The 26,647-nt window shown below is 40.7% G+C and overlaps 1 protein-coding gene and 1 long non-coding RNA gene across 26 annotated transcripts in view; both read right to left on the minus strand.

The window, feature by feature from the left end:
- madd (MAP-kinase activating death domain) overlaps positions 1 to 26,647 on the minus strand; it is an 81,248-nt gene that overhangs the window by 41,791 nt on the left and 12,810 nt on the right. For 12 of the 25 annotated variants that reach the window (XM_033620906.2, XM_033620804.2, XM_033620896.2 and 9 more), the window contains exons 4-17: positions 23,184 to 23,487; positions 21,897 to 22,028; positions 20,633 to 20,746; positions 19,910 to 19,990; positions 16,599 to 16,655; positions 14,351 to 14,523; positions 13,137 to 13,372; positions 12,887 to 13,043; positions 12,666 to 12,769; positions 12,381 to 12,586; positions 10,116 to 10,369; positions 9,737 to 9,876; positions 7,687 to 7,785; positions 2,598 to 2,657 (exon numbers count right to left, since the gene is read on the minus strand). In XM_033620906.2, the coding sequence (XP_033476797.1) occupies positions 2,598 to 2,657; positions 7,687 to 7,785; positions 9,737 to 9,876; positions 10,116 to 10,369; positions 12,381 to 12,586; positions 12,666 to 12,769; positions 12,887 to 13,043; positions 13,137 to 13,372; positions 14,351 to 14,523; positions 16,599 to 16,655; positions 19,910 to 19,990; positions 20,633 to 20,746; positions 21,897 to 22,028; positions 23,184 to 23,487 (2,117 nt within the window). The remainder of the gene's footprint in view (positions 1 to 2,597; positions 2,658 to 7,686; positions 7,786 to 9,736; positions 9,877 to 10,115; positions 10,370 to 12,380; positions 12,587 to 12,665; positions 12,770 to 12,886; positions 13,044 to 13,136; positions 13,373 to 14,350; positions 14,524 to 16,598; positions 16,656 to 19,909; positions 19,991 to 20,632; positions 20,747 to 21,896; positions 22,029 to 23,183; positions 23,488 to 26,647) is intronic. The other 13 variants (XM_033621000.2, XM_033620943.2, XM_033620993.2 and 10 more) reach the window with 4 other exon arrangements.
- Positions 11,107 to 11,837, minus strand: LOC144466511 (uncharacterized). Its single transcript, XR_013493109.1, has 2 exons — positions 11,755 to 11,837; positions 11,107 to 11,697 (listed from the first exon to the last, which is right to left on the minus strand). It is a non-coding gene; the product is annotated as an uncharacterized LOC144466511 (long non-coding RNA).

The raw sequence follows: 26,647 nt of genomic DNA on the forward strand, positions 1-26,647 counted from the left end.
GTGTGTTGGTGTTACCATTGCTGTTATTGTTGCATTTTGTCTGTCATTGCTGTCTGCTGTGAGCCTTCTGACGAGTTCCCCCTCTATGGATTAATAAAGTTATCTATCTATCTAACAATAGGAAGTAAAAAAAAACTACCTGAATACGACTACACTTTCAGACCAGTCACCAGCGGAAAATTTTGGCATTATGCATTTCTACAAACCGCATATATGCTGCATTTGCACCTTTCATACGTATCATACCAACTTTTTTAAAGTGACCTAATACATAACCTGATTTTGGACAGTGGATGGCATAACATCTACACAAGATGGCTGCCAAGCTGCAGACCACTGTTCGAGACCAACACTCAACAGAATCGGTTGGTTTTTGTTGTGCTGCGTTTCAGCAGCTTTTTAGGCTCCAAACCTAAAGTTTTTTGTAGCTACCTGTCACTTTGATTTCAGTAGCTTTTTAGGCTCCAAACCTAAATGTTTTGTAGCAACCTCTCGCTTTGTTTCCAGCAGCTTTTTAGGCTCCAAACCTGAATGTTTTGTAGCAACCTATCGCTTTATTTTCAGCAGCTTTTTAGGCTCCAAACCTGAATGTTTTGTAGCAACCTGTCACTTTGTTTCCAGCAGCTTTTTAGGCTCCAAACCTAAATGTTTTGTAGCAACCTATCGCTTTGTTTCCAGCAGCTTTTTAGGCTCCAAACCTAAATGTTTTGTAGCAACCTCTCGCTTTGTTTCCAGCAGCTTTTTAGGCTCCAAACCTAAATGTTTTGTAGCAACCTATCGCTTTATTTTCAGCAGCTTTTTAGGCTCCAAACCTGAATGTTTTGTAGCAACCTGTCACTTTGTTTCCAGCAGCTTTTTAGGCTCCAAACCTAAATGTTTTGTAGCAACCTATCGCTTTGTTTCCAGCAGCTTTTTAGGCTCCAAACCTAAATGTTTTGTAGCAACCTCTCGCTTTGTTTCCAGCAGCTTTTTAGGCTCCAAACCTAAATGTTTTGTAGCAACCTATCGCTTTGTTTCCAGCAGCTTTTTAGGCTCCAAACCTAAATGTTTTGTAGCAACCTCTCGCTTTGTTTCCAGCAGCTTTTTAGGCTCCAAACCTAAATGTTTTGTAGCAACCTGTCGCTTTGTTTCCAGCAGCTTTTTAGGCTCCAAACCTAAATGTTTTGTAGCAACCTGTCACTTTGGTTCCAGCAGCTTTTTAGGCTCCAAACCTGAAAGTTTTGTAGCACCTGTCACTTTGTTTCCTTCAGCTTTTTAGGCTCCAAACCTAAATGTTTTGTAGCAACCTCTTGCTTTGTTTCCAGCAACTTCTTAGGCACGAAAACCGGTTGTTTATTTCTGAACTATTGCTGCTTTTCCTGCTAGGATAGTGGCAAACGAAAGTCAGCGTTTTTTACCGAGACATCACTGCTATTATTGCCGGGGCTGTGCCCCCCAGACCGGACAAAACGTAACCTTTTCCTTACCACAATCAAGTTGTTTTTGTGCCTAAAACTAACCACGTTAAATGTTAAGTTTTAACACATCTGCTACACAAAATAAATGTTAAGTATCCAAGGTTTGCAGAAACGTACAATGCCAACTTGGGTTGCCACTTTTTAAATGAGGGGATATTTCTTTTTAATGTTTTACAAAAGAGAAATAATACTGAAAACTGAAAATGCATAATTTACTTGAAGAACACTGCTCAATCTATATTTATCTTTTATCATACTTGCTTCTGATTAACAAATTCTGTTTCAGTGCTGTTGTAGTTATACCAACAACTACCCAAAACCACTTACGATTGTTAAGACAAACAGTGATAGCCTCAGAAACCCCAACCTGACAACAACTAGGAAACACACAAAATGCTCTGCAACATGGTGCCTTATCTATGATGCCTCAATAAAAAACTGTAATGTTGGCACACTGCAGAATCTTCACTTATCTGCCAGGATGTAGTTTTCATGGTGCAAGACAAACATCTAGACAACCGGTATCTTGCTGGGTACAAGGCTATATTTAGTCCACAGATGATAAAAAGAAATTTTCACCAGCTGGGTTTAAAATTTGCACAATTTTACTCTAGTCACTGCTCATTGTGTACAGCACAATTACTGAATGATTGGGCCCAACCCCATTTGTACTCTCTGGAAACATAAGGGACAAGAAAACAATTAGAAACAATGGATGCTGGTAGATAAGCTTAGTCTGTTCTGCTCTGTATTTCCAACATCCTGTTTTGTGTCTTTTGCTCTGTGTGCTTCCCTGTGGTTATATATTGCATAATGTATTGTATCACTTTTTCCTGTGATTACTGATGTTAGATTATGGTATGTTTTTTTTCTCCATAAGTCCTTTGAAACTTGCTTGTGATAAGGCCAGTTCAATAAATAAAGTGAAACATACTGTGGAGTGAAATAACAGTTAGTCTGAGGAAGGGGAACAGTCACTATGAATGGCAGTGTGGTAAGACAACACACTCAATGCTCCACTGGATCTTTGATGACACATACGGTGACTGAAATGAGGATAGACAGTGGGGGATGCTGGGAGATGTAGTTGACTGGCTTGGAGAAGCATGCAGCTCACTCGATAAAAAGGGCAGAACCCACCTTCTCCGCTCCCCGGGCCGGCCTCTGTAATTATCTCCATTAGAGAATTTAGCCCAAATACTGCACACAAAACCCAGAATTAGTGCCGCGAAAAGGTGGACAGAGAGAGGGACACCGGCCCAGACACAACCAGTCTGAACATCAACCCATAACACAACAGACATGCACACTCAACATGGCGCCAAAACAAAGAAAATAAAAGAGAAAAAGGCAGACAAAAAGAGAAAAAGACAATATGTACTGATGATGGTATCAACCCTGAAAGTGTTTGATAAGATGACTAATGCCATGTGTCTGGCAACACATTCAACATTTACAGTACCAAGTAGGAGCTGTGTGTAGCTCATACTTTGTTGTGTACACATCAGTGGCCTGAACCATGTGAATAATGAACAGTCCAGTAAAACAATGACAATGTAAATCTAAAGCAAGGGATGGAGTTGTTTCTTCTGAATTTGTGTATGATTTAAAGGGATAGTTCAGATTGTTGAACTGGGGTTGAATGAGGCACTTATCCATAGTCAACTGCAGTAGATGGCAATCAGCATGTACTCAGTTTGGAGAAGCAGACAGAAGTACCACCACGGAAACTTAGCAATGCTCAGCAAAAATTAGTCACTTAATAAAAGGCCTATCTAAAAATATACTATTAGTCTATGTGAACATTTCTCAACCTTAGAAATTCCATATTCCCACACATAAGCACAACTGTGCCATGCAGGTTAGCTGCCTGTGTCAGAAAGTCAGACTTTCGCAGATTTATGAAGGAGACAACGAAACTAAAATTACAAAAAGTGATTATGACAACGAAATGCCAAGAGCACAAGCTTAGTGCTTAGTCTTAGTCTTGCAGGTGGGGTGTTGACGTCTGTATACAGTAGGGGTGTGCCATATAATTTCGTTCACGATAACCTGTATAATTCATATGAAAAATTAATATCGTTATATTTGCGATATTTTGACTCGTTGACATATTGACATTATACTGTTACCCACGGCAACAACAAGCAAGAGATATTATTACAGACTCCACGGTGGTTCCAAAAAGAGGAGCAGCTTCAGTAGTGTGGAATAAACTGTGGCGTCCTGAATGTTTTATGAACAGCCCCGGACTTCTCAGACTCTTTTAGTGACTTACCGCTCAGAGGGAACTCATTCAGCGGCTCCTCTGGCAGCAGCACAGTGTCTCTCCCTCTCCTCTCTCGCCGCCTGCACACGTAAGTCAGTGTGGCCAAGTGATTTTGTCAGAAATATTGCTCACCCCTAACACTCACTTCAACTAGCCACAGCTGCTTTAAATTATTTGTTAAAACAGCATGGAAAAGCACAAGCACGCAGCATTTTAGAAATCTTTAGAAAGGTGAAGTTTCATTTCAGTTGGATCGCGCAACAGCAATTTCTGACTAGAAAAAACTGACCTTCGGCATAATACAGTGCAAGGCACAGTTGCATTTGTGCGTCAGAATACAGACGTTCTACGGTTGAGAAACTGTAGTGCCAAAGGAAAAGAGCTGTCTGAAGGTAGGACATTCTGAAAATAGCATCCACTTAGGCTGATATTGTTTTTTTTTAGGTGGGCCTTTTTTAAATTGGCTAGAATACATTTTGTTGCCAACCTCTGTCGACAGCACTATGTTGTTTAGCTTGTCATAGCATACTCACGTCTGCTTCTCCAAACTGGGAGCATGTCGACTGCCATTCACTTCAGGTAATACACTGGCGATGGTTAAGTACCTCATACAGCCCCACTTCAAAACATCCAAACTATTCCTTTAAGGCAGGAATCTTACTTTGAGCAAAAAAACAAAACAAAAAAAAAAAACACCAAAAATAATCATGACGTACAGTAAAACACTACATTAGAAAACCTGAGATCGTCATAGTTTCGTCACTGTTTTTGTTAAACCAGTGAGTGACCTTTAAAAAAGGGAAGGAAACACTCAACAATAGGAGCCACCACACAAGCAAGCAAGGACAAAACTCGTATGAGTCGGGAGGCAGGTGGGAAAAAAATTCCATTCACTGACGACCAGTCTCTCTGTGAACATCATTCAAGGACATAAATGGAACTACACTGAAACATTAATTAGGTAAATCAAGTTTAAAAGGACTGAGCATCCTTCTTGTGGTAAGGATGTGCAGATGCCACGTCAGTAACAGTCGCAGAAGAATTCTTTCAATATGTGCGTCATAGCGCATCAAAAAGACTCCCACCAGTCACACAGAGCAGAATGGCAAAGGAACGAAGGGGAAGGCATGGAGATACACGAAGGACATTAAAGGTGTCTCTTCTATCTTAGTCCTATGCTGAAAAACAGGGTGTAAGATAGGTATAGGTCACTTCAAGGATAAAGAAATGCCTAGCCAGGGTGCTAAAGCAAGCTATCACACCAGACATAACATACCCGGGCTGTCGGGGTCATCTGAACGACAAAGACAAAACACATCATAATCAAAGGAACAGAACATTTTCTATGGCAGCTATTCCACATGGAGTGGAGCTATTGAGTTAGATTACCATGCTTCATCCGTTTTTTCTCTCAGTGAAAATCCAGCCTGAGCAGAGTTCATATTCGCCTCTTAAAACTTCAAAAATATCATAAATTAGCTGGTTTAATAACTCTGTTCCCAAGTGCAGTTTTAGTCCCTGCAGCGGTTAAGATTTTAATAAATAGCAGAATTTAAACATCAGCTGAGACTGCAGTAGGATTCATTTTAGGGTTGGGTACTGTTCATATGTGAGCTGACTCCAGCACCAGGACCTGGAGTTCGGCATCAGTATCCAACAGTACCTTTTATTGGGACTCTCACTGTTATAACAAAAACATAATTTCTGAACCAGCTGCAGGGATGACGTAACAGGCTAAAAAGCAATTCTGCTGCTCTCCTCTTTTTTATATCACACATAGAGGTAATCTTCTGTCTCCGTCTGTTTGTCTGCTTATGTGTGTGTGTGTGTGTGTGTGTGCATGTGCGTGTGTGTCTGCCTGTCTAGCAGTACTACTAGGTTATTTTTAAAATCATATGGAAAAGAAAATGGACCAGACGTCGAAACTATTGCGGCAGATCTGCACTGAAGCGATAGTTTTGGATGCTGGGAAGCTAACAGAGTGGCCGACGGAGTAGCCAGTGGAGCGACTGATTTCCCAGCCTTGGAGGTGTGTGTGTCTCTTGTCTGAAGTTGAACCCAATCTGTACATTTACATGCAGCTTGAGAAAATCGAATTATTGGCTTAGTCCGACTGAGACCAGACTTTTAAATGCATGTAAACAGTTTAATCCGACTGAAATTGGACTATCTGTAGCTCGGCTAACACATCTAGATGATCTGACTGAAAATCCAACTATTGCTGCATGTATCCGCTTAATCCGACTGGAGTCGGACTCAGCGTTCTGCACATGAACCACTTTTTCTTTCGCAGGCTTTCACCGAGAAGAAGGAGATGACGTGGCAGCAGCAGTGCAGTAACTCCCGGAAAAACAAACAAACAAACATCATGTTGACCGAGAAGCAGAAGACGCACTTCTGGACGGACGAGGAAACTACATTCATGCCCCAACAGCTAAAGGAGCTAAACATTTTGAAGTTTATGGATGGTAGGAAAACACGAAATGCGGATTTATTTAAAAAAGTTTCTGAACAAGAACCAGAACCAGTTCAATACGCACTGTATTAAAAAGGACACAGTGCCGGCTATCAAGGTGGAGTCAGACATACTTGGTCAGAAATTCGATGACGAGAATTACGACTTGATTGATTAGCTGAGCTATGAGCTTAGCTCGACTACTGCGTAGTCTGAGTGGCTTTGTGGAGATCCTTTGCTGGTCACGGAGCTTCATGGCTGACTACCAGGTTTTGTATGTCATTTCTGTCTCTTGTCTAAACTGGGCATACTCACCCAAACGCACTCTCAGGCACCCAAATTTGGCACAGATGGATTTAACGTGAATTGGTACTCGGTGGTACTAGCACCAGTTCAGCACCCAGCCCTAATTCTTTTGTTCTGTTTAGGTTTCCATGCTTGTGTAACTGCAGTTTAACTGATATCAACATGAGTCCTTCTTAAAACCAAATATCCTGCAGTTGGTTTGATCGCTTGCTCTTTCTCCACTTGCTTACAGAGGGAGACCTGCCTTGTCAGATTTATCTACTAGCAAACACTATTTGAGCGCATATTAGTACCAAAATCTGTAATAACTACTCCAAACATGCTTAACATGCTTTCTACACCACTACCTAATGGTGGTAGTAGTGGTATTAGAAGGGGTTAAAGAAAAGATTCATGGGACAAACTGCACATGAGAAAGAGTTGTTCATCTCTACAAACATGGCGACAACGAGTCTGTTTTTGAGTGGATTTTCCTGTCAAGAGAGAAAAAAACTTTGTCTGACACATCCTCAATATTCTCCTATAAAATAGTGCCATACCCATTTTGCAATCCAGCGGGAATACGTCAGGCTATAAAAACAGATTTACAAACCTGCTTGCTCCATTTCCTCCTCAATATCAAAATTGAAATATTCTTTTACCCCCAAAAAATAATTTAGAAAACAAAAAACAACAAAGGTAGAAGAACAAACAGTAAATGAATTAAATAATACAAAAGGTAAAAAAAATACTGAATAAAAATACTTTCTGTTTAGACAAGTGTGTATGTGTTGTTGTTTTTTTTTTTAAATCTCCAACTAGTTAGGACTTTTTAATTCTTACAATTTTATAGTATATAAAATGGGAGGATTCAAATCATAGTATTTGAGTGTAATCTAAATAAACATGATAAAAAAGCATGAAAGAAAATCTCTTAATAAATATGTAGAGTAAATGACTGCAAATATGAAGTCAGTGATGAAAAGATAAATAAATGAGTGGATCAGAAAAACAAAAAAAGGATAATGGCACTAAATCTTTTCTATCTATTATTCTTTATCTTTGTCTACTCTCCTTATTGTAGTGGTGACTCCTAAACAAAACATTTTATAATCAAGTTTCTTATTACCCCTGAAATCTTCTGAACAACTGGGTCAGACAATAAGAAGACAGAAACACTTGAACACATGTAACTGGTCACGTCAGCCATGTTGTCCTACCTTTTAGACTGGGGAAAGGCGTTTTCTCCCTCGCTGCCTTGTTGGGAAGGGCAAGGTTAGACAGGCTGAAACTGGTGCCGTGGTTCTTGTAGAGATTGCCTGTAGTGGGGGTGAAAACAGGAATAATATTTAAATAATCATTCAAAACCAAAAGGTATGATAATTAACATGATTCACCCTTAACAATTTTGGAGAAGCGCAGATATTTACTCTCATCACAACAGTGAGTAAACAGCATTTGTTAACAAGAGGTGACTGACCCAGCTGTAGGCAAAATAAACTGTTAAATTAACCACTTGTAAATATGTAAATGTTGATATCTACAATAAAAACGGACTCAAAATAAGTCGTCCTAACAGAAGACATCATGTAAAACAAAACCTACTGTGTAACCCACCTCTTAAACCTGATGTAAATGATTTTTTTTTTTTTTTTTAAAGATATTTTTTAGGCATGCACATCCATTGATGATAAATAATGGGTGCTGGACAGAGAGATAAATACTAAAATACAAAAGCAGGTCCGCAGATAGATATACCACTGTTTTTTTTACATCACTGTGGTATTTCTCATCGAGTATCACTATTTTCTATAGCATTAGGCGCACCTCTATTTTTCAAACAATATATGAATTACAAAACATCTTCTTTCACTATTTCATCTTGAATTTGTGTGTCATTATGACGTTCTTTTAACCTGATGTTTCAGTCATGTGATATTGAATGTGATCTCTTGGCACTGCTGGCCTTTTATAAATGTATATTTTTTGTAAATGTATTTATTTGTAAATGTATTCCTGTGGTGTAATTTTGTTCTGGTTTTGCAGCGTGTTTCTGTATAGCTACATGTGTTATCATGTGATCTGCTGGGTGATCATTATTGCTTGTACATACAGAGGTGTGTCTCCTTATCTTTTTCATGTTTGAAGGGCCGGTGCCCTAAACGTCACATGTGGTGATGCGATTAAAATGTCCAAAAGGAGCAGTGTTCAAACTTTGAACACTAACATACCACCTTTAAACTGATTTGAACTTGTCAGCATACAGTTGTCTTTTTACACATATAGAACAACATAAGCATTAATTTGGAGTTGTGGTCCTGGTTACCTGGGTGAACTAAAATAAGTATTTCACTGCTGGAATAAGATCCTTTCATAAAACATGTCTGTGCTGTAGAGAGACAAAAATACCTTCGAAATTGGTACTATATGAACTGAGAAAACTGAGTAAGGGCTGCTTTTGCTCAAGAAGTAGAAAACCAAAAACTAGCTAGACTAAAACATGTTTCAGAAAATATTCTAGGTGAGAAATAGGCAATGCAGTAACGGAATTATGGTTTATATTCAATTAACACTGCCTAGTTTTACAGTTTGTTGTGAGTTTGTTGTGCTTTTGCGATCCGCTTTTATATTGTATATTATATTGTGTCCATGGTGCATAACTACAAGTTCCAGTACGAGCAACAGCACGAGAACCACTGAAAATCCTGGGGGATACACAAGGAGATCTAGGCGCTGGAAGCAAGGCATAATTTATTACACATACTACCCACATTGTTTTGGTACAAAGCTGGCTAAAAATCAGCAAAGTATCCCTTTAAGTGCAACATTCATTCTCCTTTGAGCTGCTTCGATTTCTACTCACTCGAACATCTGCCTCTTTAGCTCCTAAATGCTCCCATTTAGAGCTGGGCAGGAAGTGTACACTGGTTGTGTTTTTGAGCTTCTTGGTAAAAAAAAGGTGCCTGTTGCAGCCATATGCGACACTGTAAGAGCAGTGATACTGTTGTCAGAAGCACAGAGGAAATTCTATGACAAGGCAACACTGTGTTCACTCTCATGAAGGCAACTAAACCCACTGTATGCTCTAGATTTGGATGCATTTTTTAATTTGTGAGGAGGCGTGATCAAGCTTTAAGTCCTTCCAAATGGGTGCGAAAAACTGGGTTTAAAAAAGCTTTTTTTTTTGGTGCTCCAATTCATCATCATCCACTTAAATCAACCCACTTCCCATGTTTTACAAGCATGAAAAAGACATTTGAATATGCTTACTGGCAAAAGACATGAGTCCTCCAAATCCATCATTGCTGCTGTTGGAAATGGTGGAGTTTGGCGAGCTGTTGCGGGAGTCTCCCTCCCCGTCAGACTCTCCCGGAAGCCTCAGGCTAGAGGGACGTAAAGGACGCTGCACCCTAAATAAAAGAGCACAAGAAGTTACTGTGCGCCACAGACACAGAGACATATGCACACTACATGGGAAACTCTGAAGCATTCACACCATACAACACACCACCACAGATTCAAGACCACCATGAATGGAGAGAGTAATCTGACATGCTGGGTTTTGACAGAGAACATTGCATGGTTGGTCAGAGAGCCCATTTGAATGATGGTAATGCACTCATTCAAGTGATGAACAAGTTTAACACACTTGTTGCCATTGAGGTTCTGGTTGAATCGAGGGGTGTATGACTCCACTTGCTCCTCTGCATCAGGGTCATCCTCTGAGGGGAAGCCATACTGAGGCTCAAAGTACGGGTTGTCATACTCTTGCTTTTTGTTGGCTGGGTCCGCCAGGCCAGCATCAGCTGGAGGTCTGAGAAATGGCTGACTGCCCAGTCCAGAGACGGGGTTCTGTAAAGCTGCACCTGCTGACGCTTCAATTTCAGGTACTTCCCCCGGCTCCTGGAAAAATGAGCAGATTCATGAGAGTTATAGATGATTAAATATTGTCCTCCTTTCCCTCATTTCAATACAGATTAGATCAATTCTGCATAACTCTATTTCCTCCTGAAAAATCTGCAGCTCATGTCCATATCCAAGTTAGTCATCACAGTATGAGACATTTAATTTCCAGAAAAAAGTTAGAGGTGGATAGATCTCTGGTTTTTCCAGTCTGGTCAGGTGTATGAGCTTAAACTGGTTTGGTTTTATGCAAACCGGCTGAACCGGCTCTAGCACTATAATACATTCTGGCAAAGTAAAAAAAGCCAACAGCAGCAACCTGTGCTAACGGTGTCACAGCACTAAAGCCAATGCACTGTAAAGCATTTGTAAAAAGCAATATGACAATGTGGTTAACATATTTTGATGCTGGTTTGTAAACGGACTAATGGAGGCACTAGTGTCTAACAGACCATGCACAATTTACTGCCAAGTTAAGCACGGCAGCATGGTGAAGATCAAACTACAGCAGAGGTGGGAGGGGAAAGAGTGGTGCACGTTGTGTTTGTTCAATTGAAAGTTCATGTGTTTTTTGGAGTGATGAGATGAGACACGGCAGAGTTAGTCTCTCAAGAAAACTATCACAATGCTAACATGGCAACATTTTGGATTTGAAGCCAACAAAGAGGTTTCCTAACTTGACGTGTGAGACGTGGTGTGGTGTTTCAGGCTGAGCTTTTGTTTTTTTCCTGTTTCAATTTATTTCTGTTGATCACCTTGAATGCTATGCAATGGACAAAGAATAAATGATTATTGAAGTTGAAATGACAAATGATATATTGTAATTTCCAGTGAACATAAATATAATGTAAAATGTGTGTTTTCTGTTTAAAAAGTACAAACATAGGACAATAGCAAGAAGGCTACTAACCCATCTTTTAGAGGGTGAAGTCTCCCCTATGATCTCAAGCATATAGCTGATATTTACGGTGTGTTTACATGACATAACAGAGGTGCACATTTAACATATTCAGTGTGTCCTGTAGGGCTGCCCTCGACTAAGAAATTTCTTAATCAACCAATAGTTGTCATTTAGGGCCATTAGTCGACTAGCTGCCCGCATGTTTACGATGTTTATGTAATTATTAAACTGTATATTGTGGGCGGGGCAACACAATGGTTTGAGTTGAAGGTGTGAGAAAGAATAGTATCAGTAACATTGTTAACACTGTGCTACATTACAGAGAAATACAAAACCGTACTAATGAACCTTCATTAATATAGGCCTATATTTTATCTACAAGTGCACGTCACACACTGAGCGAGCCGCCTGTTAATGACGCTGTGGGCTAATGGGCATGTAGCTACTTCCATGTTTCAGATGATACGTCATGTTTGTAGTCGACCAATGAAGATGAGTTTACATATCACCTTGGGTTCGTCCTTCACCTTCTCAAAATGATCCCACACTTTGGATTTCCTGCCCGACATGATATTAACTAGCCTGTGGAATAACCACAGGTACCAGCCCTGGAAATTAACCTGACTCCTGTCTGACTGCTGAGCGTGGACACTTCCTGTGTCTTGTCAAATTAAAGTCCCACATGGTCCAGTCATATAGGTTTTGATTTATTTTGACAAGGCTCAGCTCCTAATAGAGTTTCACATTTGTTTGTTTTTTCTGCAACTAAGTGACCAATGAAATCTTGAAGAGTAATGACCTTTCTGGTTGACTAACATTTGGTCAACCATTAGGGGGCAGCCCTAGTAGACAGAGAGCTCTACTGTTACGCGACGCAACGCAACAATCGGGCACTCATTTGCTACTGGGACATGGTGTCATTATGTTTGACTTGGGAGCGCCTGCTGAGTCAAGTGCAACACCTAGTATACTGGTCCGGTCCAGTGTTTGGCTTAAAATCAAACTATTTGAACATTTTCAAACCAGCCCGACCCAAACAACAGTATACATCAGAAAAATACAGCCTCCAAAGTGAATTTAAGGGTAACACTAAATGGGCAAATCACACACTTGGTTGACTCCCTGGATGATTGTGCTGGGACTTGAGCTTGCAGTTGTGCTGGAGCTTGAGCGAAGAGGTTGTCCGTCAGAGGGTTCAGCAGGTCCGTCCCCACTTGATGGACCCTCCGAGCCCTGACCTTCCCTGAAGTCATGGAAGTCCTGAAACTCAACCTCACTAGCGTCTCCCAGAGCAGCATGGGTAAGCGGGTCCATGCCTAAAACATTGAGGTCAAATATTAAAAGGAAGGTGGATATCACGCATATGGTCAATCCTGTAATGAAACAACAACTTACTTGAAGTGTCTCCCTGGATGTCACCTTGGATCATCTCACTCACAAGGTCTCCCAGTGACGAATAGGATGAGCTGGAGTCATCGTATGCCTCACTGTCACTACCGCTGCAACATATAAAATGAATGAAGTTGCCTAATTGACAGTACATCCAGCAAATAATAAAATAAACTTGACTAAACAGATTGAACTGTTATGCTGAAAAGGATCTTGCTCTTTCTTACCTGTCTGTCGGGTCAGACTCGTTGCCTTCATCCTCCAAAGGACCAGCCATAGCTTCAACCAGCTGAGAGCTTCCATCGTACACTCGGTAGTTCACCGGCTGCAGCTGGTGAGCGTACCACTTGGGCTTGTCTCCAATTAAGGAGGGGTCAAACACATCTAAAACAGAAGTGTATAATGTTCAAAACGCTTGCTTTAATGAGTTCTCTGTAATGCATATTGAACAAGAGTATCATCATAAAAGAGCCTTACTGTTATGTATCCTCTGGAAGGCAAGGTTGGTGGGATTCAGAGCCCATTCTCCATAGAACTCCACAGCCTGGGTATGAGAAAGTTTATCTGCAAAGCAAGAGCGTCGTGGCCGAGATGCAAGAAAAGAAGACGACTGAAAAGCCACAACAGGCCGAGGGAAGAGGCGCAAGGTGCGAGTGTGCATCTGGAACCCCTGGAGAACATTTGGGGAGTTGAAGAACCGTACCATGGCGACCCTGTGAAAAGGTGAAGAAGGTTAGTTATTTTTTAGGTGGACCTTTCTATAGGAGGCTAAAATTCATTTTGCTGCTGCCCCCTCTCCACAGCCACCAGACTCCTTTCACAGAAACAGTAGTTTTACTTCGCAGAACACAGGAGTTGTTTGTCTAATGCTGCATCTGATCAGTTAGTTTGTTTGTGTTATTGTGGGAGTTTCGGAACTGAACTGATGTGGCTTGCTTAGCTTATGTGCCCCAGTGCTCCTGTCTGCTTCTCCAAACTGGGAGCGTGCTGACCACAATTAATTGTAGTTAACATACTGACTATGGAGCTATAAATGTATTTATACAGTACAAATGAAATGTTTTATTATATGGAAGCTCAATGTGTCTTCATCGGTTTAAATAAAGGTTTAATTATAACAAAATACCAACATCTTTCACCTCCAAACTCAAATCTTCCAAGCTAACAATTTTCTCACTCTCCATGTGTACACTGTTAGCAAACTACAAGTGTGGGGGTTGAGGGCGGGGATGGCAACAATTCCTTAACCTTAGGGTGGGCATTTCATTTGAAAAACATTGAAAAGAACGCAGATTGACCCACCCTTTAATATTCCTTTTGATCTAAAAATGAAATATGTACAATATTATTATGACTGCACGATACATCCATGGCCATCTACTACTAGAACAAAGAGTTTAAAAATTAAATTGTCGTTTACAGAATTTCAGCCGATAATCTGTCCACTAGTGAGGAGGAGAGCTGCAGACAAGGAACGCCACTTAAAACCTGGTCTTAATTGTGATTTTTGCCCATCTATGGAACATTTATTGTATGTAATAGTTGAGCCTAATATTCTATGTATGTTGAAATGAGTTTAAATATTAAGGAAGAGAACAACCAGCCTCTGTTTCTCCCCTTTTTCCTAGCCCCTTAAACTGACAGACAGAAACACAACAAATAGATAAAGGAGAGAGATATTCATGGCTTGCCTGGTGGCTACATCCACAGAGTCAACATCATTGCCATAAATCAGAGGGTTGAACTCTGTGGAGGACGGTGAAGCTTTATCTCGTCCAGGTGGCAGCAGGGGCATCTCCTGACCTTCCTGGAACTTCTCCAGGTTCAGGATGGGCTGGGTGTTCAAACTCATACTGGCCAAGGCCTAGAACAGATGATAGTGACACAAATTATAAACATAACAGTGGATCTGAAGACAAAAACACAGCGCTGTGATGGACCACTCCCACGATTGGCATCAACATTTAGTTAATGTGTCAATTGTTATAATTATTGGGACATCTTGAAATATTTGCCTGTTCTATTGAGGGTAAACAATTAGGACAAAAGTGAGTGACTGCTAGAATGGGGACTGAAAGGGGACCTATTGTGCTTTTCCTTATTTTCTGTTATATAAACATAATTATATAATGATGGATGCTCACACTGAATGTGGTCCAACTTTCAAATAATGAGGTAAACGTATGTGAAAGTAATAACTGTAAGCAGATGCAGATGTTAATATGTCCCTGATTTCTGTTCACATTGCTGCTGGAACACGTTTGGTTGCGTTTACAAACTTTTAATGGTTATTTTTACGAGCAGAAAGTGCCATTATACACAGTTATTACCTGGCTGAAAGTGCACTGCTACATTAAGCTACATGCTAACATTAGAGAAACATGTAATCTTTGGTGCCGCTGTTAATTTGCCACTGATTTCTGTTCATATTCCTGCTGGAACACATTTGGTTGCGCCGGGCGTAGAAACTTTTAATGGTTATTTTTACGAGTAGAAAATGCCATTATATACAGTTATTATCAGGCTGCAAGTGCACTGCTACATGAAGCTACATGCTAACATTAGGGAAACATGTACTCTTGGTTACCAATATTAATTTGCCCCTGATTTCTATATTCTGAATAGAACATGTCTGGTTGTCTTTAGAAGCTTTTGTTGTTAATTTTGAAATGGAGAAAATGCTGCTACACAGTCATTACTTGGCTGAAAGTACATTGCTACATGTAGCTACATGCTAATGGCAGAGAAACATGTTATCTTGGTTGTCGATGATGTTAATTTCTCCATGATATCGCATCGTTTTCCTGCTGGAACATGTCTGGTTGTCTTTACAAACTTTTATTGTTGAATTTTAATTGGAGAAATTGCTGCTACCCACAGTCATCACCTGGTTGCAAGTACATTACTACACATAGCTACATGCTAACCGAAGGGAAACCTATAATCATGGCTGCATGTGCTGCTGATTTCTCCCAGATACAGGATAATAATTCAGCTGGGTCAGGTTTCGTCGTATTTTGGAGATTTTATTGGTGATTTTTTTCAAGGTAGAAAGTGCGGCTATTCTATGTTACAGTTATTCCTCAGCTGCAGTAACAGTGCAGAAATAAAGAGATGTGGAAGACCCAGAAACACTGACCAATCAGAGCAGAATGGGCTTTTTCAGGAGGGGGCTTAAAGAGACAGCCACTAAAACAAAGTGTCTCAGACAAAGGGTAGATACAGGTGTTCCAGCCCATATGGTAAAATAACGGAAGGAAAATAACATGTTTTTTGAACATTAAAACATGACAAAACGTTCTAGTGGGAAGCCAAACTGCAAGTATGAACCTATAAAAAAGCACATTAGGTCCCCTTTAGACATGGGAAATCTGGTTTATGCTACCAAGCATCTCTGCTACCCAGCAGTGTGCTAAAGTGAGGTAAGGGATGATAAACTACAGGGTCCTACACCAGGTTTCCCCCACTTTCACACTTAAATAGCAGCTAAAAGATCAGTTTTGTGAATGTTGATGCCTGTGGTGGGTGTGTCACTTTGGAGAGGAGGGGCACAAGGGAAGTAAGTCACTATGCATGGTTTGCTTTGAGGGAACTGCTGCAGACTCAAGAGTCAATGTTTAGCTTAGCATAATGGAACATTTAGTTGCCGGGTCTGGATGAATGTTAACTTTGTCAAAGTGATTAGCTTCATCATATCTTGTTTTGGTTACGAGAACACTCACTGATGCCAAGATAGATGCACGCACATTCAGTCATGCTCAAGCCAGAGCTAAGCAGTGTATCAAAAAACTGGTCCGCGACATTCTGTGACACTGTTATGCATTTTTAGTCAAGTCTTGGAAGAGTAGGAGACAAGTAGTAGTGACAAGCAAAATAATGTGAGAGAGAAGATTTCCGTGCAGGGGCATTACACATTCCACAGGAGGAGAAATGAGTAACCTTATTTTCAGAGGAGAAGATCTGCTTTTGGGTGATCACGGTCAACCTAACCAGACACTAGGAAGGGGATAAGAGAGATGCGAGGAGAATCACATGAAGGCCTGGGATGACAACTTCGTGACTGACACTGGAACAGCACATGACGGAAGGGTCACAACCATGGCCCTTTCACTTTCTTTTCTTTGTCTCCTTTCAACAGCACTTCCCCATTTGTCTGCTTTCGCTGACAGAGAATAAGTATATTTTGGTGCCACCCAAATATAAGTCAAATAGATTTAAAAAAAAAATGCTGGTGTTATTTTGATTTGTTTGTGCAGTGAAAGAGACGTCTTGCTGTTTCATCATTTCCATTTGCAATTTACTGAAGAAAGGAGATAAGAAAAGATAAATTTGTGTTTGTATGGAGAAAGTCATGGACAGCCAGGAGAGTAAGAGAGTAAAGAGAGTGAAATATTGTGAAAGTAAGACAGTGAGAGAAAATAATATATGGAAAGAAGAGATGGTTTGTAATGCTTACCATGAAAGACAGTGAGAAACACAGACAAGCAAAAATGTGACCAGACTTCACCTACAGAATCCAGCTACTATACGACACATGAAGACCATCCATGGTGACCAACCGGGACAAACCAGCGGTTACAATGGAGTGGTGATGACAGATACAAAACAGCAGATCTTTTCAGAAACACAGATAAAATACTTGCACAATAAAGCATCTGTGGCGAAATAAAGTTTTAACTGTAACGTGTAACTGCTCAGATAAAAAAAAAAAAGTCAGGTGAGCTGAAATACCACCATTTTTGTAACAGTAAATAAATCAGTCGCTCATTTGGACCGATTTATTTATCCAGTGCAAGTATTTTCAGTGACTCTCACATCAGCAGCATTCTGCTTTGGCATCACAGTTTTCAGAGTAATCAGTTCAAACCATCTTCAGTGGCATTTCCTCCATTCACAGATATCAATATTGTGCGCTTGTTTCCAAATATACAACTGCTAAACTGAGGCTTTGCACACTCCTACACACCAGTCTCTCAGTCACACATCCGCACACACGGGAGAGAGCTGCTAATCACACACACTGCTTATGAACCGGCTCTGATTCAAGGCATATTAAAAAAGAAAAAAATACATGTACGCAAGGGAACAGAATATATTTGGAAAGTTCTTTGGTGGGTGTATTCACTGATACTATAAATAAAAAGCTATATTTAATACAGCTTCAGAGTATTTTATCAGGGTTCCTACAGCTTAAGGCAAGTAAGACTTGATTTCGTGGCGACATGAGAGTAGAATAGAACTTGGAAATACCGTTTGTTGGTGAGTTTTCTTAACGATTTTGTGTTTCTCGTAGTGCCGTGGGATTTCACTGCCTTGATTCCCATCGTGCTTACTTTGAAAAACTTTTTGCATAAAATAAACAGAGCTTTGTATGCATTGCCTTCTACTGGTTTCAGCCATGCTGCGAAATCCTGATTAACAGGCAACTTTCAGAGGGGGGCATGGCTAGCGAGCTTTGGAGTAGCCGTGTTTTCACCAGATTCCACTTTGGCCTCTCGCAACTTTAAGATTCTCCCCTTCAAGTTTCATCTTTATCATTCACAACTTTTGTCACAATACTGCAAAACTGTGTCCAAATCCAAAACCAACAGTGCTTGTGAAAAAAACGAGGAAACAGCTGAAGGCGTCAAACCAACAAATGCGGCTAAGGAAGTGAGGCTAGCTGCGGGGCTAGTATAGTCAACTTTCACTGAATTTGCAATTCCCAATGTCATCGAGGGAACAGTAACAGCTAGCTAGCAGATCGTGAATCCTCTGCTCTGAGCATCCTGGCCAGAAACAAAAAACATAGAGTTGTTGGTTCCACTATCCTGATCTCCCTCTGCAAGAGGCATTTGGCAAATTATCTAAAAAAACAATATTAGTTCGAAATATTTTGAGACTCTAGACTGCAACGTTAGGGAAACGATTTCTAAAATCCTACTTCCCATATCTTAGCATTTTTAGGACTTTTGAAAAATGTATTTAAGACATTTTAAATCCAACTGCTGACTTACTTTTAGATGAATTAAGTCAATGCCAAGACTTATTAAGGATCTGCAGGAACCCTGATAGATTGACTTTGAAGCTTTGAGCTTGGCGTCCTGAAAAAATCCTTCGTATTAAACTATATTATTATTATTGAAAGTGATGGACTAGTGATACCCCTGTGTCATATTCATTTATGATTAAAAGGTGAAGGTTAGGCAAGTTTAGTATGTGTGGGTCGTTCATAGAAAAGCTTGGAAAACCATTACATTCATTGTTGCCATTTGTGAGCCTTACTGTGGAGAAGAAACATTTGTTTCTGATCGGCATGGAAAAAACAAACAGTCTAACAGGATGGCAGGACGGTAAAACAAAACACGCATGACGATATGTTGTGTGTGGAATGGTGATGTTGTATTGTTAATAAAGAATGAAATAAAACATAAAAAACGATTGTGTTTATTATTTAATGTAATGTTTCTAGTAACGTACAGATTGCCTCCGTTTTCCTCTTTTGTGAAGCAGCTATTTAACATCTGGTTGTCAATTCTGTCGTACGGCAAAAAATTAAAATATTTCAACTCTGCTGGCTTCACCCAATGTTACCGTCCTGCTCTCATCCACTTAAATTATATCCTGTTTGCTGTCTACCATCTCCCTGATTATACAGCCAATGACGAATAAAAGTGTAGCCATGGCCAACATTTATTTGCTAATAATCGAACATCGTGATCATATCCGTAAGAAGGGCCTTTGTGTGACTGGTGTTGCTAAACGCGTGGAGGTATGAAAATGTGAGCTGTTCCCATGAATCAGAACCAGGTTCTGATGTTAGGTTAGATTATCAGGTTACAGGGGCAAGTTAGTTACTACCAGCATTACTAAAGGTTTTGCTTAGGTAGCAGGGTCCTAGGATCAGATTTTACCTCCAAGAGCTAGAGCATGCAAAGAAAACAGGAAAAAAAGAACATTTTTTGTGTTAGTGCACTACAAAACCCATTTCAAATGCTCTCACACTCATCGACAATACATACAACTGTGTTGAAGAAGGAAGCCCCTACTCTTCTCACTGCTGAAAGAGAAGTTTTACATGGAAATAAGAGCACAGTCCTGGGAGCAACATCACAGGTCAGCTCCAGAGCAGCACCTGGATTCACGTGGCTCCGTATGTGAAAGGTAGACGCACTGGTTTTGGGCTGAGCTCTGGCTGCCACAGAGCAGCAGAACTAGAAAACATCACACTGATAAAATTAAAGACGAATCGATCAAATCACAGGCAGTACCTGTTTAAGATGTTTCTTAAGCTCGCCTGCTTCAGGCTCTGGAAGAGGTGGTAGAATCTCTGCATGGGTGGGTGCTATAACCTGTAGACAAAAAAAACAAAATCTATATTAAGATAAAGAATAAAGGTTTGAACTAGTAGATCTCTGTCAGCTTCATCCAAACATCATCAAACTAGAATTACCACCTTGCAGTTGTATTCCCCTGCCAACTGGTCAAGTAGCAGTTCACATCATGTTTGTCCTGGCTCTAATTTATCAATCAATTTATCAATTTATCAATGGTGCAGCGAAGAAGCTACAAATTCTATATCACAGATGCTTCACACACATTTTCCAGCACAGAAGATATACCATACAATCAACAACGTGGGTACCCAAGATTAATGTCACCAATTCAGTATCTAATGAAATGTCGTCCCTTCTTTTCCGAATTTCAGAATTAAAGTGTTGATTAATGGCCAGAAAATATTTTGGGACAGACGTGAGATCACATCGACCTTGATCTCTGACCTTTGATCATTTCATCCGTCCAAATGAACATTTGTGCAGAAAATAAAATAAAAAAATCCCTCAAGCAAAGTTTAGATATTGTGTTTACGAGAACAGACAGACAGACAGACAGACAACCACAAAATATAATGCCTCCGGCCACAGCTGCCGCCAGTGTGGAGACATAAAAACAAAATTAGAAGGAGGAGCAGAACACCACACTGATGTACTGACCTTGCTGCTGTCAAGATCCACAAGCCACACATCATCTGGCATTTTGAAATCAGCTTTGTAGAGGAAGAAGCTGGCTGGTACACCTATAATGTAGGGAGTGGGGGCAAGAAGGAGCTGCAGGGAGGAGAAAACATACCAGTTAATCATGATTAAATGTCACCACAACAGCAATGTGCAATTAAAAATGGCATGGAATCATCGACTTACTTGAACTACAGTCACTGGTCACTTTATTAGGTACACCTGTTTAACTGCTCATTAACGCAAGTAGCTAATCAGCCAATCACATGGTAGCAATTCAGTGCATTTAGGCATGGTGAAGACGACCTGCTGAAGTTCAAACAACCATCTCTAGGGTTTACAGAGGATGGTCCCAAAAAGAGAAAATATCCAGTGAGCCAAAATGCCTTGTTGATGCCAGAGGTCAGAGCAACAGTAACTCAAATAACCACTGGTTACAACCAAGGTCTGCAGAAGACCATCTCTGAAGCAACAACACATCCAACCTTGAAGCAGATGGGCTACAGCAGCAGAAGACCACACCAGGTGCCACTCCTGTCAGCTAACAACAGGAAACTGAGGCTACAGTTCACACAGGCTCACCAAAACTGGACAATAGAAGATTGGAAAAACGTTGCCTGGTCTGATGAGTCTGTATTTCTGCTGCCACATTCAGATGGTAGGGTCAGAATTTGGTGTAAACAACATGACAACATGGATCCATCCTGCCTTGTATCAACGGTTCAGGCTGGTGGTGGTGGTGTAATGGTGTGGGGGAGATTTTCTTAGTACCAACTGAGCATGGTTTAAACACCACAGCCTACCTGAGTATTGTTGCTGACCGTGTCCATCCCTTTATGACCACAGTGTACCCATCTTCTGATGGCTACTTCCAGCAGGATAACGCATCATGTCACAAAGCTCAAATCATCTCAAACTGGTTTCTTGAACATGACAATGAGTTCACTGTACTCCAATGGCCTCCACAGTCACCAGATCTCAATCCAATAGAGCACATTTGGGATGTGGTGGAACGGAAGACTCTCATCATGGATGTGCAGGTGACAAATCTGCAGCAACTGTGTGATGTCATCATGTCAATATGGACCTAAATCTCTGAGGAATGTTTCCAGCACCTTGTTGGATCTATGACACCAAGAATTAAGCAGTTCTGAAGGCAAAAGGGGTCCAACCCAGTACGAGCAAGGTGTACCTAATAAAGTGGCCGGTGAATGTATGTCTTGAACACATGATTGGTTTTTACCTGTTCAGCAGAGGCCATGCACGTTGGCAGTAAGGGGATGACAGGGAACATGTACTCCAGAGGGTAGATCATAGCCACGAAGGCCATGACGCTCATAGACAAAGCATTGTAATCTCTAGATTGAAGAATAACCTAAAGGAAAAAAAGACACATGAAAAGGTGCAAACATTACAAACTTTGTTTTCTCCATAGATTTCAATACAAACTTGTGATGGGTGTTTATTGCCCTGTTATGCTCATATTGTCATATCTAAAGAGACAGACACACAGTCACCTAGTTTAGGGTTTCCTCTGGTGCTCTGCCATGCACTTATTTGTCTCATCGATCCATATTTCCTCTATTTGTCTGTAATGCAAAGCTTTGAACACCCCAATTTTGCCTTGGATTCGTAACAGCAATATTAAAAAACTGAGCTTTTATGAAAAATTCATTTGGCAGCACAAAGTGCTTGAGAGGAAGTCACTCAGAAAGCTTTCAGGCAGCACTTCGTTCAGCCTGACTGAATTTAATGATGTATTGAATTCATCTTCAAATAACCCAAAATGGATATATAAAGGATAGCAGTATTTCCGACAGGTAGAGGATTTATTTTCAGTGGTTGACCCCATTCAGGGAGACTTTACGATCAATCTGTGTTTTGAGCTTGGGTGGGGAAACATCTCTCGGTGGCCCTGATGAACTGTATATTTGAGAAACACTGAAAAGCAGAGGAACTGTCCAGCATCATGGTCACAGCAGGGACTGAAGCCGTGAAGATCGTTACAAATGAACCCATGTATCAGTGTCACAGTAAACCGAAAGCAACATAACACCAGCACCAGCCAAACAAGGTTTCTATTACATCCCTACTAATGCTTCTGAAGACAGAAATGAAGAGACCTTTATTACAGTCATTCTTTTTACCCATCATGCTTTGCCCACTCTGCAGTGAAATGGCTTCAGTGAGCCTACATCTAACAGAAAATGTCTGATGAAGGTCACTCGGGGTATTTCTCGGGAGGTCTTTAAAAAAGTTTTTTATCAAGGCAAGGACACACAACTGCACTCCAGAGGAAACCACTGACCAATCACAACATACTAAATATAGCTCGGCTTGTCCTCTCTCCCACTCTGTAATAAAATCCCACTGGTGATTTGGTTGCAGATGAAGACGACCACACACATCTCCTCCTGGTCTCATATATATATACCATATATACATACAGTTCATACAAAGGAGACAGGCCCAAGCGATGATTGACAACAAACAGTTTGCATCCTGAACTCACTGCTGCGTCTGTCCTTACCTTGTGCTCTAGCAGGACACAGCTGAGGACCTGAAGACAGGCGTCCACGCCCAGCAGCTCCAAGGGCAGGTGCAGGGGGAAGTCGACCATGGTGAAGCGGGAGTTGTCAGGCAGGGCAAAGGTGAGTGACCGCTTGAGTTCATGGGGCAGGACTTCCACATCCACACGCCTCTGACCTGCCACTGGTACCGGTGAACGAAGCAACCGGTACACCCAGGATTCAATCTCACGCAGATCAGCCAGCAGCTGGCTGCCTTTCTCTTCTACCGACAGCGCCCCAGTAAACACCCGCCACATGGTGTCCCTGGGAAGGACAACAATAGAGTGTACATTCAGAGTGATTCTTTTAAATTATTCTATTGTGTCATTGTAGATTATTTTTCAACTCTTGATCTATAAAATGCAAATAAATAAGCGATAGATTGATTACACGGGACAGTTAAAATAAGGAGGTGAGTATGTGGTTGCCTGGCAACAGTAAAAAGGCGCAGCAAGTGGGGTTTTTTTGTAGTGGCATTCAATTTTTCTAAAAAAAAAAAAAAAAAAAGGCAGTGCGGCACATCTCGTGTTTTGTAACCTGCAAAACGCTTTGTGTGATTGAGGCCTTAGTCAGTATATCCACATTACAAAAGTCTCATTGTGTAAATATTTTGTGAAATTCAGCCTTATAATATTGTTGCAATATCAATATCGAGGTATTGAGTCAAAATATCATGACATTTGATTTTCTCAATATTGCCCACCCTATACAAATGTATTATCTGTCCAACCACAGCTCCAAAATTAAAGATATATAAAACAGAGAGAAGCAACAGATCATCAAATATAAGAAGCTGGAATCGGGGAGTATCTGGCATTTTTGTTTAATAAACTTGAGTGCTTTTCCGACAAACACTTTTGGTATAGTATCCTTAGAACCCATACATATGCTGTACGGACATGTACCTAAACCCTAGATCTGTTTAGCGTTTCCACTACGGACAGAACTCTTAAATGTGGGCAGGGTTGTTACCAGATGGTAATAGCCACGCCTCTGCTCCCTTCAGCTGTTGCTGCATTTTCTCCTCTCCGACGACGCAGAGGAACAACATTTCTAGAACAAAACAACGTCTCTGCGATATTCAACGAAATACTTGAAAAAGGCGGGTCCTTGTCGAGCAGGAGTGCCAATTCTCTCAACCTATCACTGGATTGCAGTGTTTCTAGCTCCACTTTTAGGCATCGTATCAGTGTGCTTGGTACCTCAACTGAGGGGTGACGAAAAACAGAACAGAATCGAGCGGTGCTATTGATACCATTCAAAACACAAGACACACAAAAACAACTGTTATAATGTGTGACTAACTGAATGAACTGAACCAGACTGCTTGGTGGAAACAAGGCTTTAAAGACTAATCATTTTGGCAGCAGCTGAAGTGGCTTTAAACATATAACACAAGATGAATAACATCATTTGGCTTTATTATGCTTACTTAATTTTATACTTATTATTGCGGCAAACAGCAACCACAAGGTCTCAGTAAACACCCAATGAAATTACAGATCGAAAACACAGGAGAGGCTCTTAAGCAATTATCGAAGTTTTGATGTGAAAACCCTCCACTCTACACACACGGTGTCAATAAACCCTCTCAAGAGTGTATACTCAGTGTGTGTGGCAAGGAGGGAGATAAATCATTAGTCCTTTGGAGCCCTCCCACCAACTGCAGCTGCTACCCAAAGGCAGCCAGAGACCTCAATCTGTCAGAGCCGCCATGGCACAAAGCGCTCGCAGCCATTATGCAATGTCTCTCCTCCTTCTCTGTCACTGCCACGCCACTTTTCAACCAACCATGTCGGGGAAAAATAGATTCTCAGGTCTGTTCAGCCTTTGGCTTGAATGGCCTTTTCGTGGCTGTCAGAGGGACCACAGGTCTATATTGATGATTTGTGGATCTGCTGTAGCATTTTACGAGACCAAAAAACCTGAAGTTACGCATTTAACTGTGTATTAGACGTTCTAACACCATCCTGTAATGATGAGGGTGAAAGCTGCACTGATTCTACAGCTATAAATAAATAACTGTGGGGAAAACATATGCACCTTGGGTGACCAACAGTCCTGCTGGGCCTCAGCCAGCGTGAAGTGACAGCCTAATTAACACTTTGCCACTCCAAAATTGCAATATATCGTGTCACCCATGGCAACAGAACAACAACAAATGCAGCTGTGTTGGCTTTAAATAAAATATGAATCAATCAAACCTGGTGGTTGATTCGGAAAATAACAACATATAACATGATCAACACTTTGCTTCAAGTCTTATATTTAAAATACTGTGCTTAATGCCATTTCTTCATGACGTTAATGTATACAGTGGGTATACCAAGCAGCTTACAGCTTCCTACACACTTTTTGTTTTTATTTTCTGGTTAAGGGTTTTACCTTCATCTTTTTTACAGAGTGGGTCCATGACAAAAAGCAGCTCAAGTATCAAAAAAAATAAAAGATACCTAACTGAACAAAACTAAAAGAAACTACTTTGCATCTATTATCCTTAAAAACTCTCCACGCACCTCAGCTGAACCTTCTGCACAGGATCAAATAATATTTGCTGTAATAGAAAACCTTTTTAAATGCACTGTGAATATTTTGGTTGCCATTATTTATCATCGAGGTGGAGTGTGATAGCATCAAGCGCACTGTGAAAACATGACACAAGCTGCAGATGGCCTGCAAAACTGCATGGAGCCGCAGACAAAAGCTCTTGTATTAATACTGCAACACAAACATACACATAACAGGTGGACGATGAGAGAAGCAGATGGGGGAGAAAGAAAGCAGTGGGCACTGCAGAAAACATCAGCGGGAGCACTGTAAAAGCAACAAATCTGTCGTATTTGTTTGTAAACTTTTCAAGCCTTGAAAATTTTAAACTGAAGCGAAAAAATGAGCTTGATGTTTGCATGCAATGTCAGGTCAGTACGAATGCAACGATGTTATGTAACAGCTGACAGATGATGAAGAATGAGCTGTATCCACCTAATTTTCTTGTGTTAATGGGCAGTATGTTGCATTCTTTTTAAATAATTTATAGGTGTTCATGTATAGATTTATGACTCTGAACAAGACTTACTGACCACAGCCTCCTAGAGCCCATAAACTTAGTAATAATCCGCAAAACATATACATCGTACTGACTAGGTCCTGGACTAAATACTGATGGTGTGAAATAAATGACATGGTTTCATTACACTCAAAGGTTTTATGCCCTTGGTAATATGAACGTACTCATGGCAAACTGCCCAACTATGTGAAGTTGTGATCATAGTGGACATTTGGCTGAAGGGTGGCACAACAAAAAAGGTCATGGAGTGTCAAAAGCAATTAGCGTGATTATTTGGCAAGCATGAATGTGTTCAGAATTTTCATAGCAATCAACCAGATTGTGGTATTTTTAGTGTACAAAGTTTGTTTTGGACCA

Source organism: Epinephelus lanceolatus, chromosome 2 (assembly GCF_041903045.1).
Source record: "Epinephelus lanceolatus isolate andai-2023 chromosome 2, ASM4190304v1, whole genome shotgun sequence".
NCBI lineage: Eukaryota > Metazoa > Chordata > Actinopteri > Perciformes > Serranidae > Epinephelus > Epinephelus lanceolatus.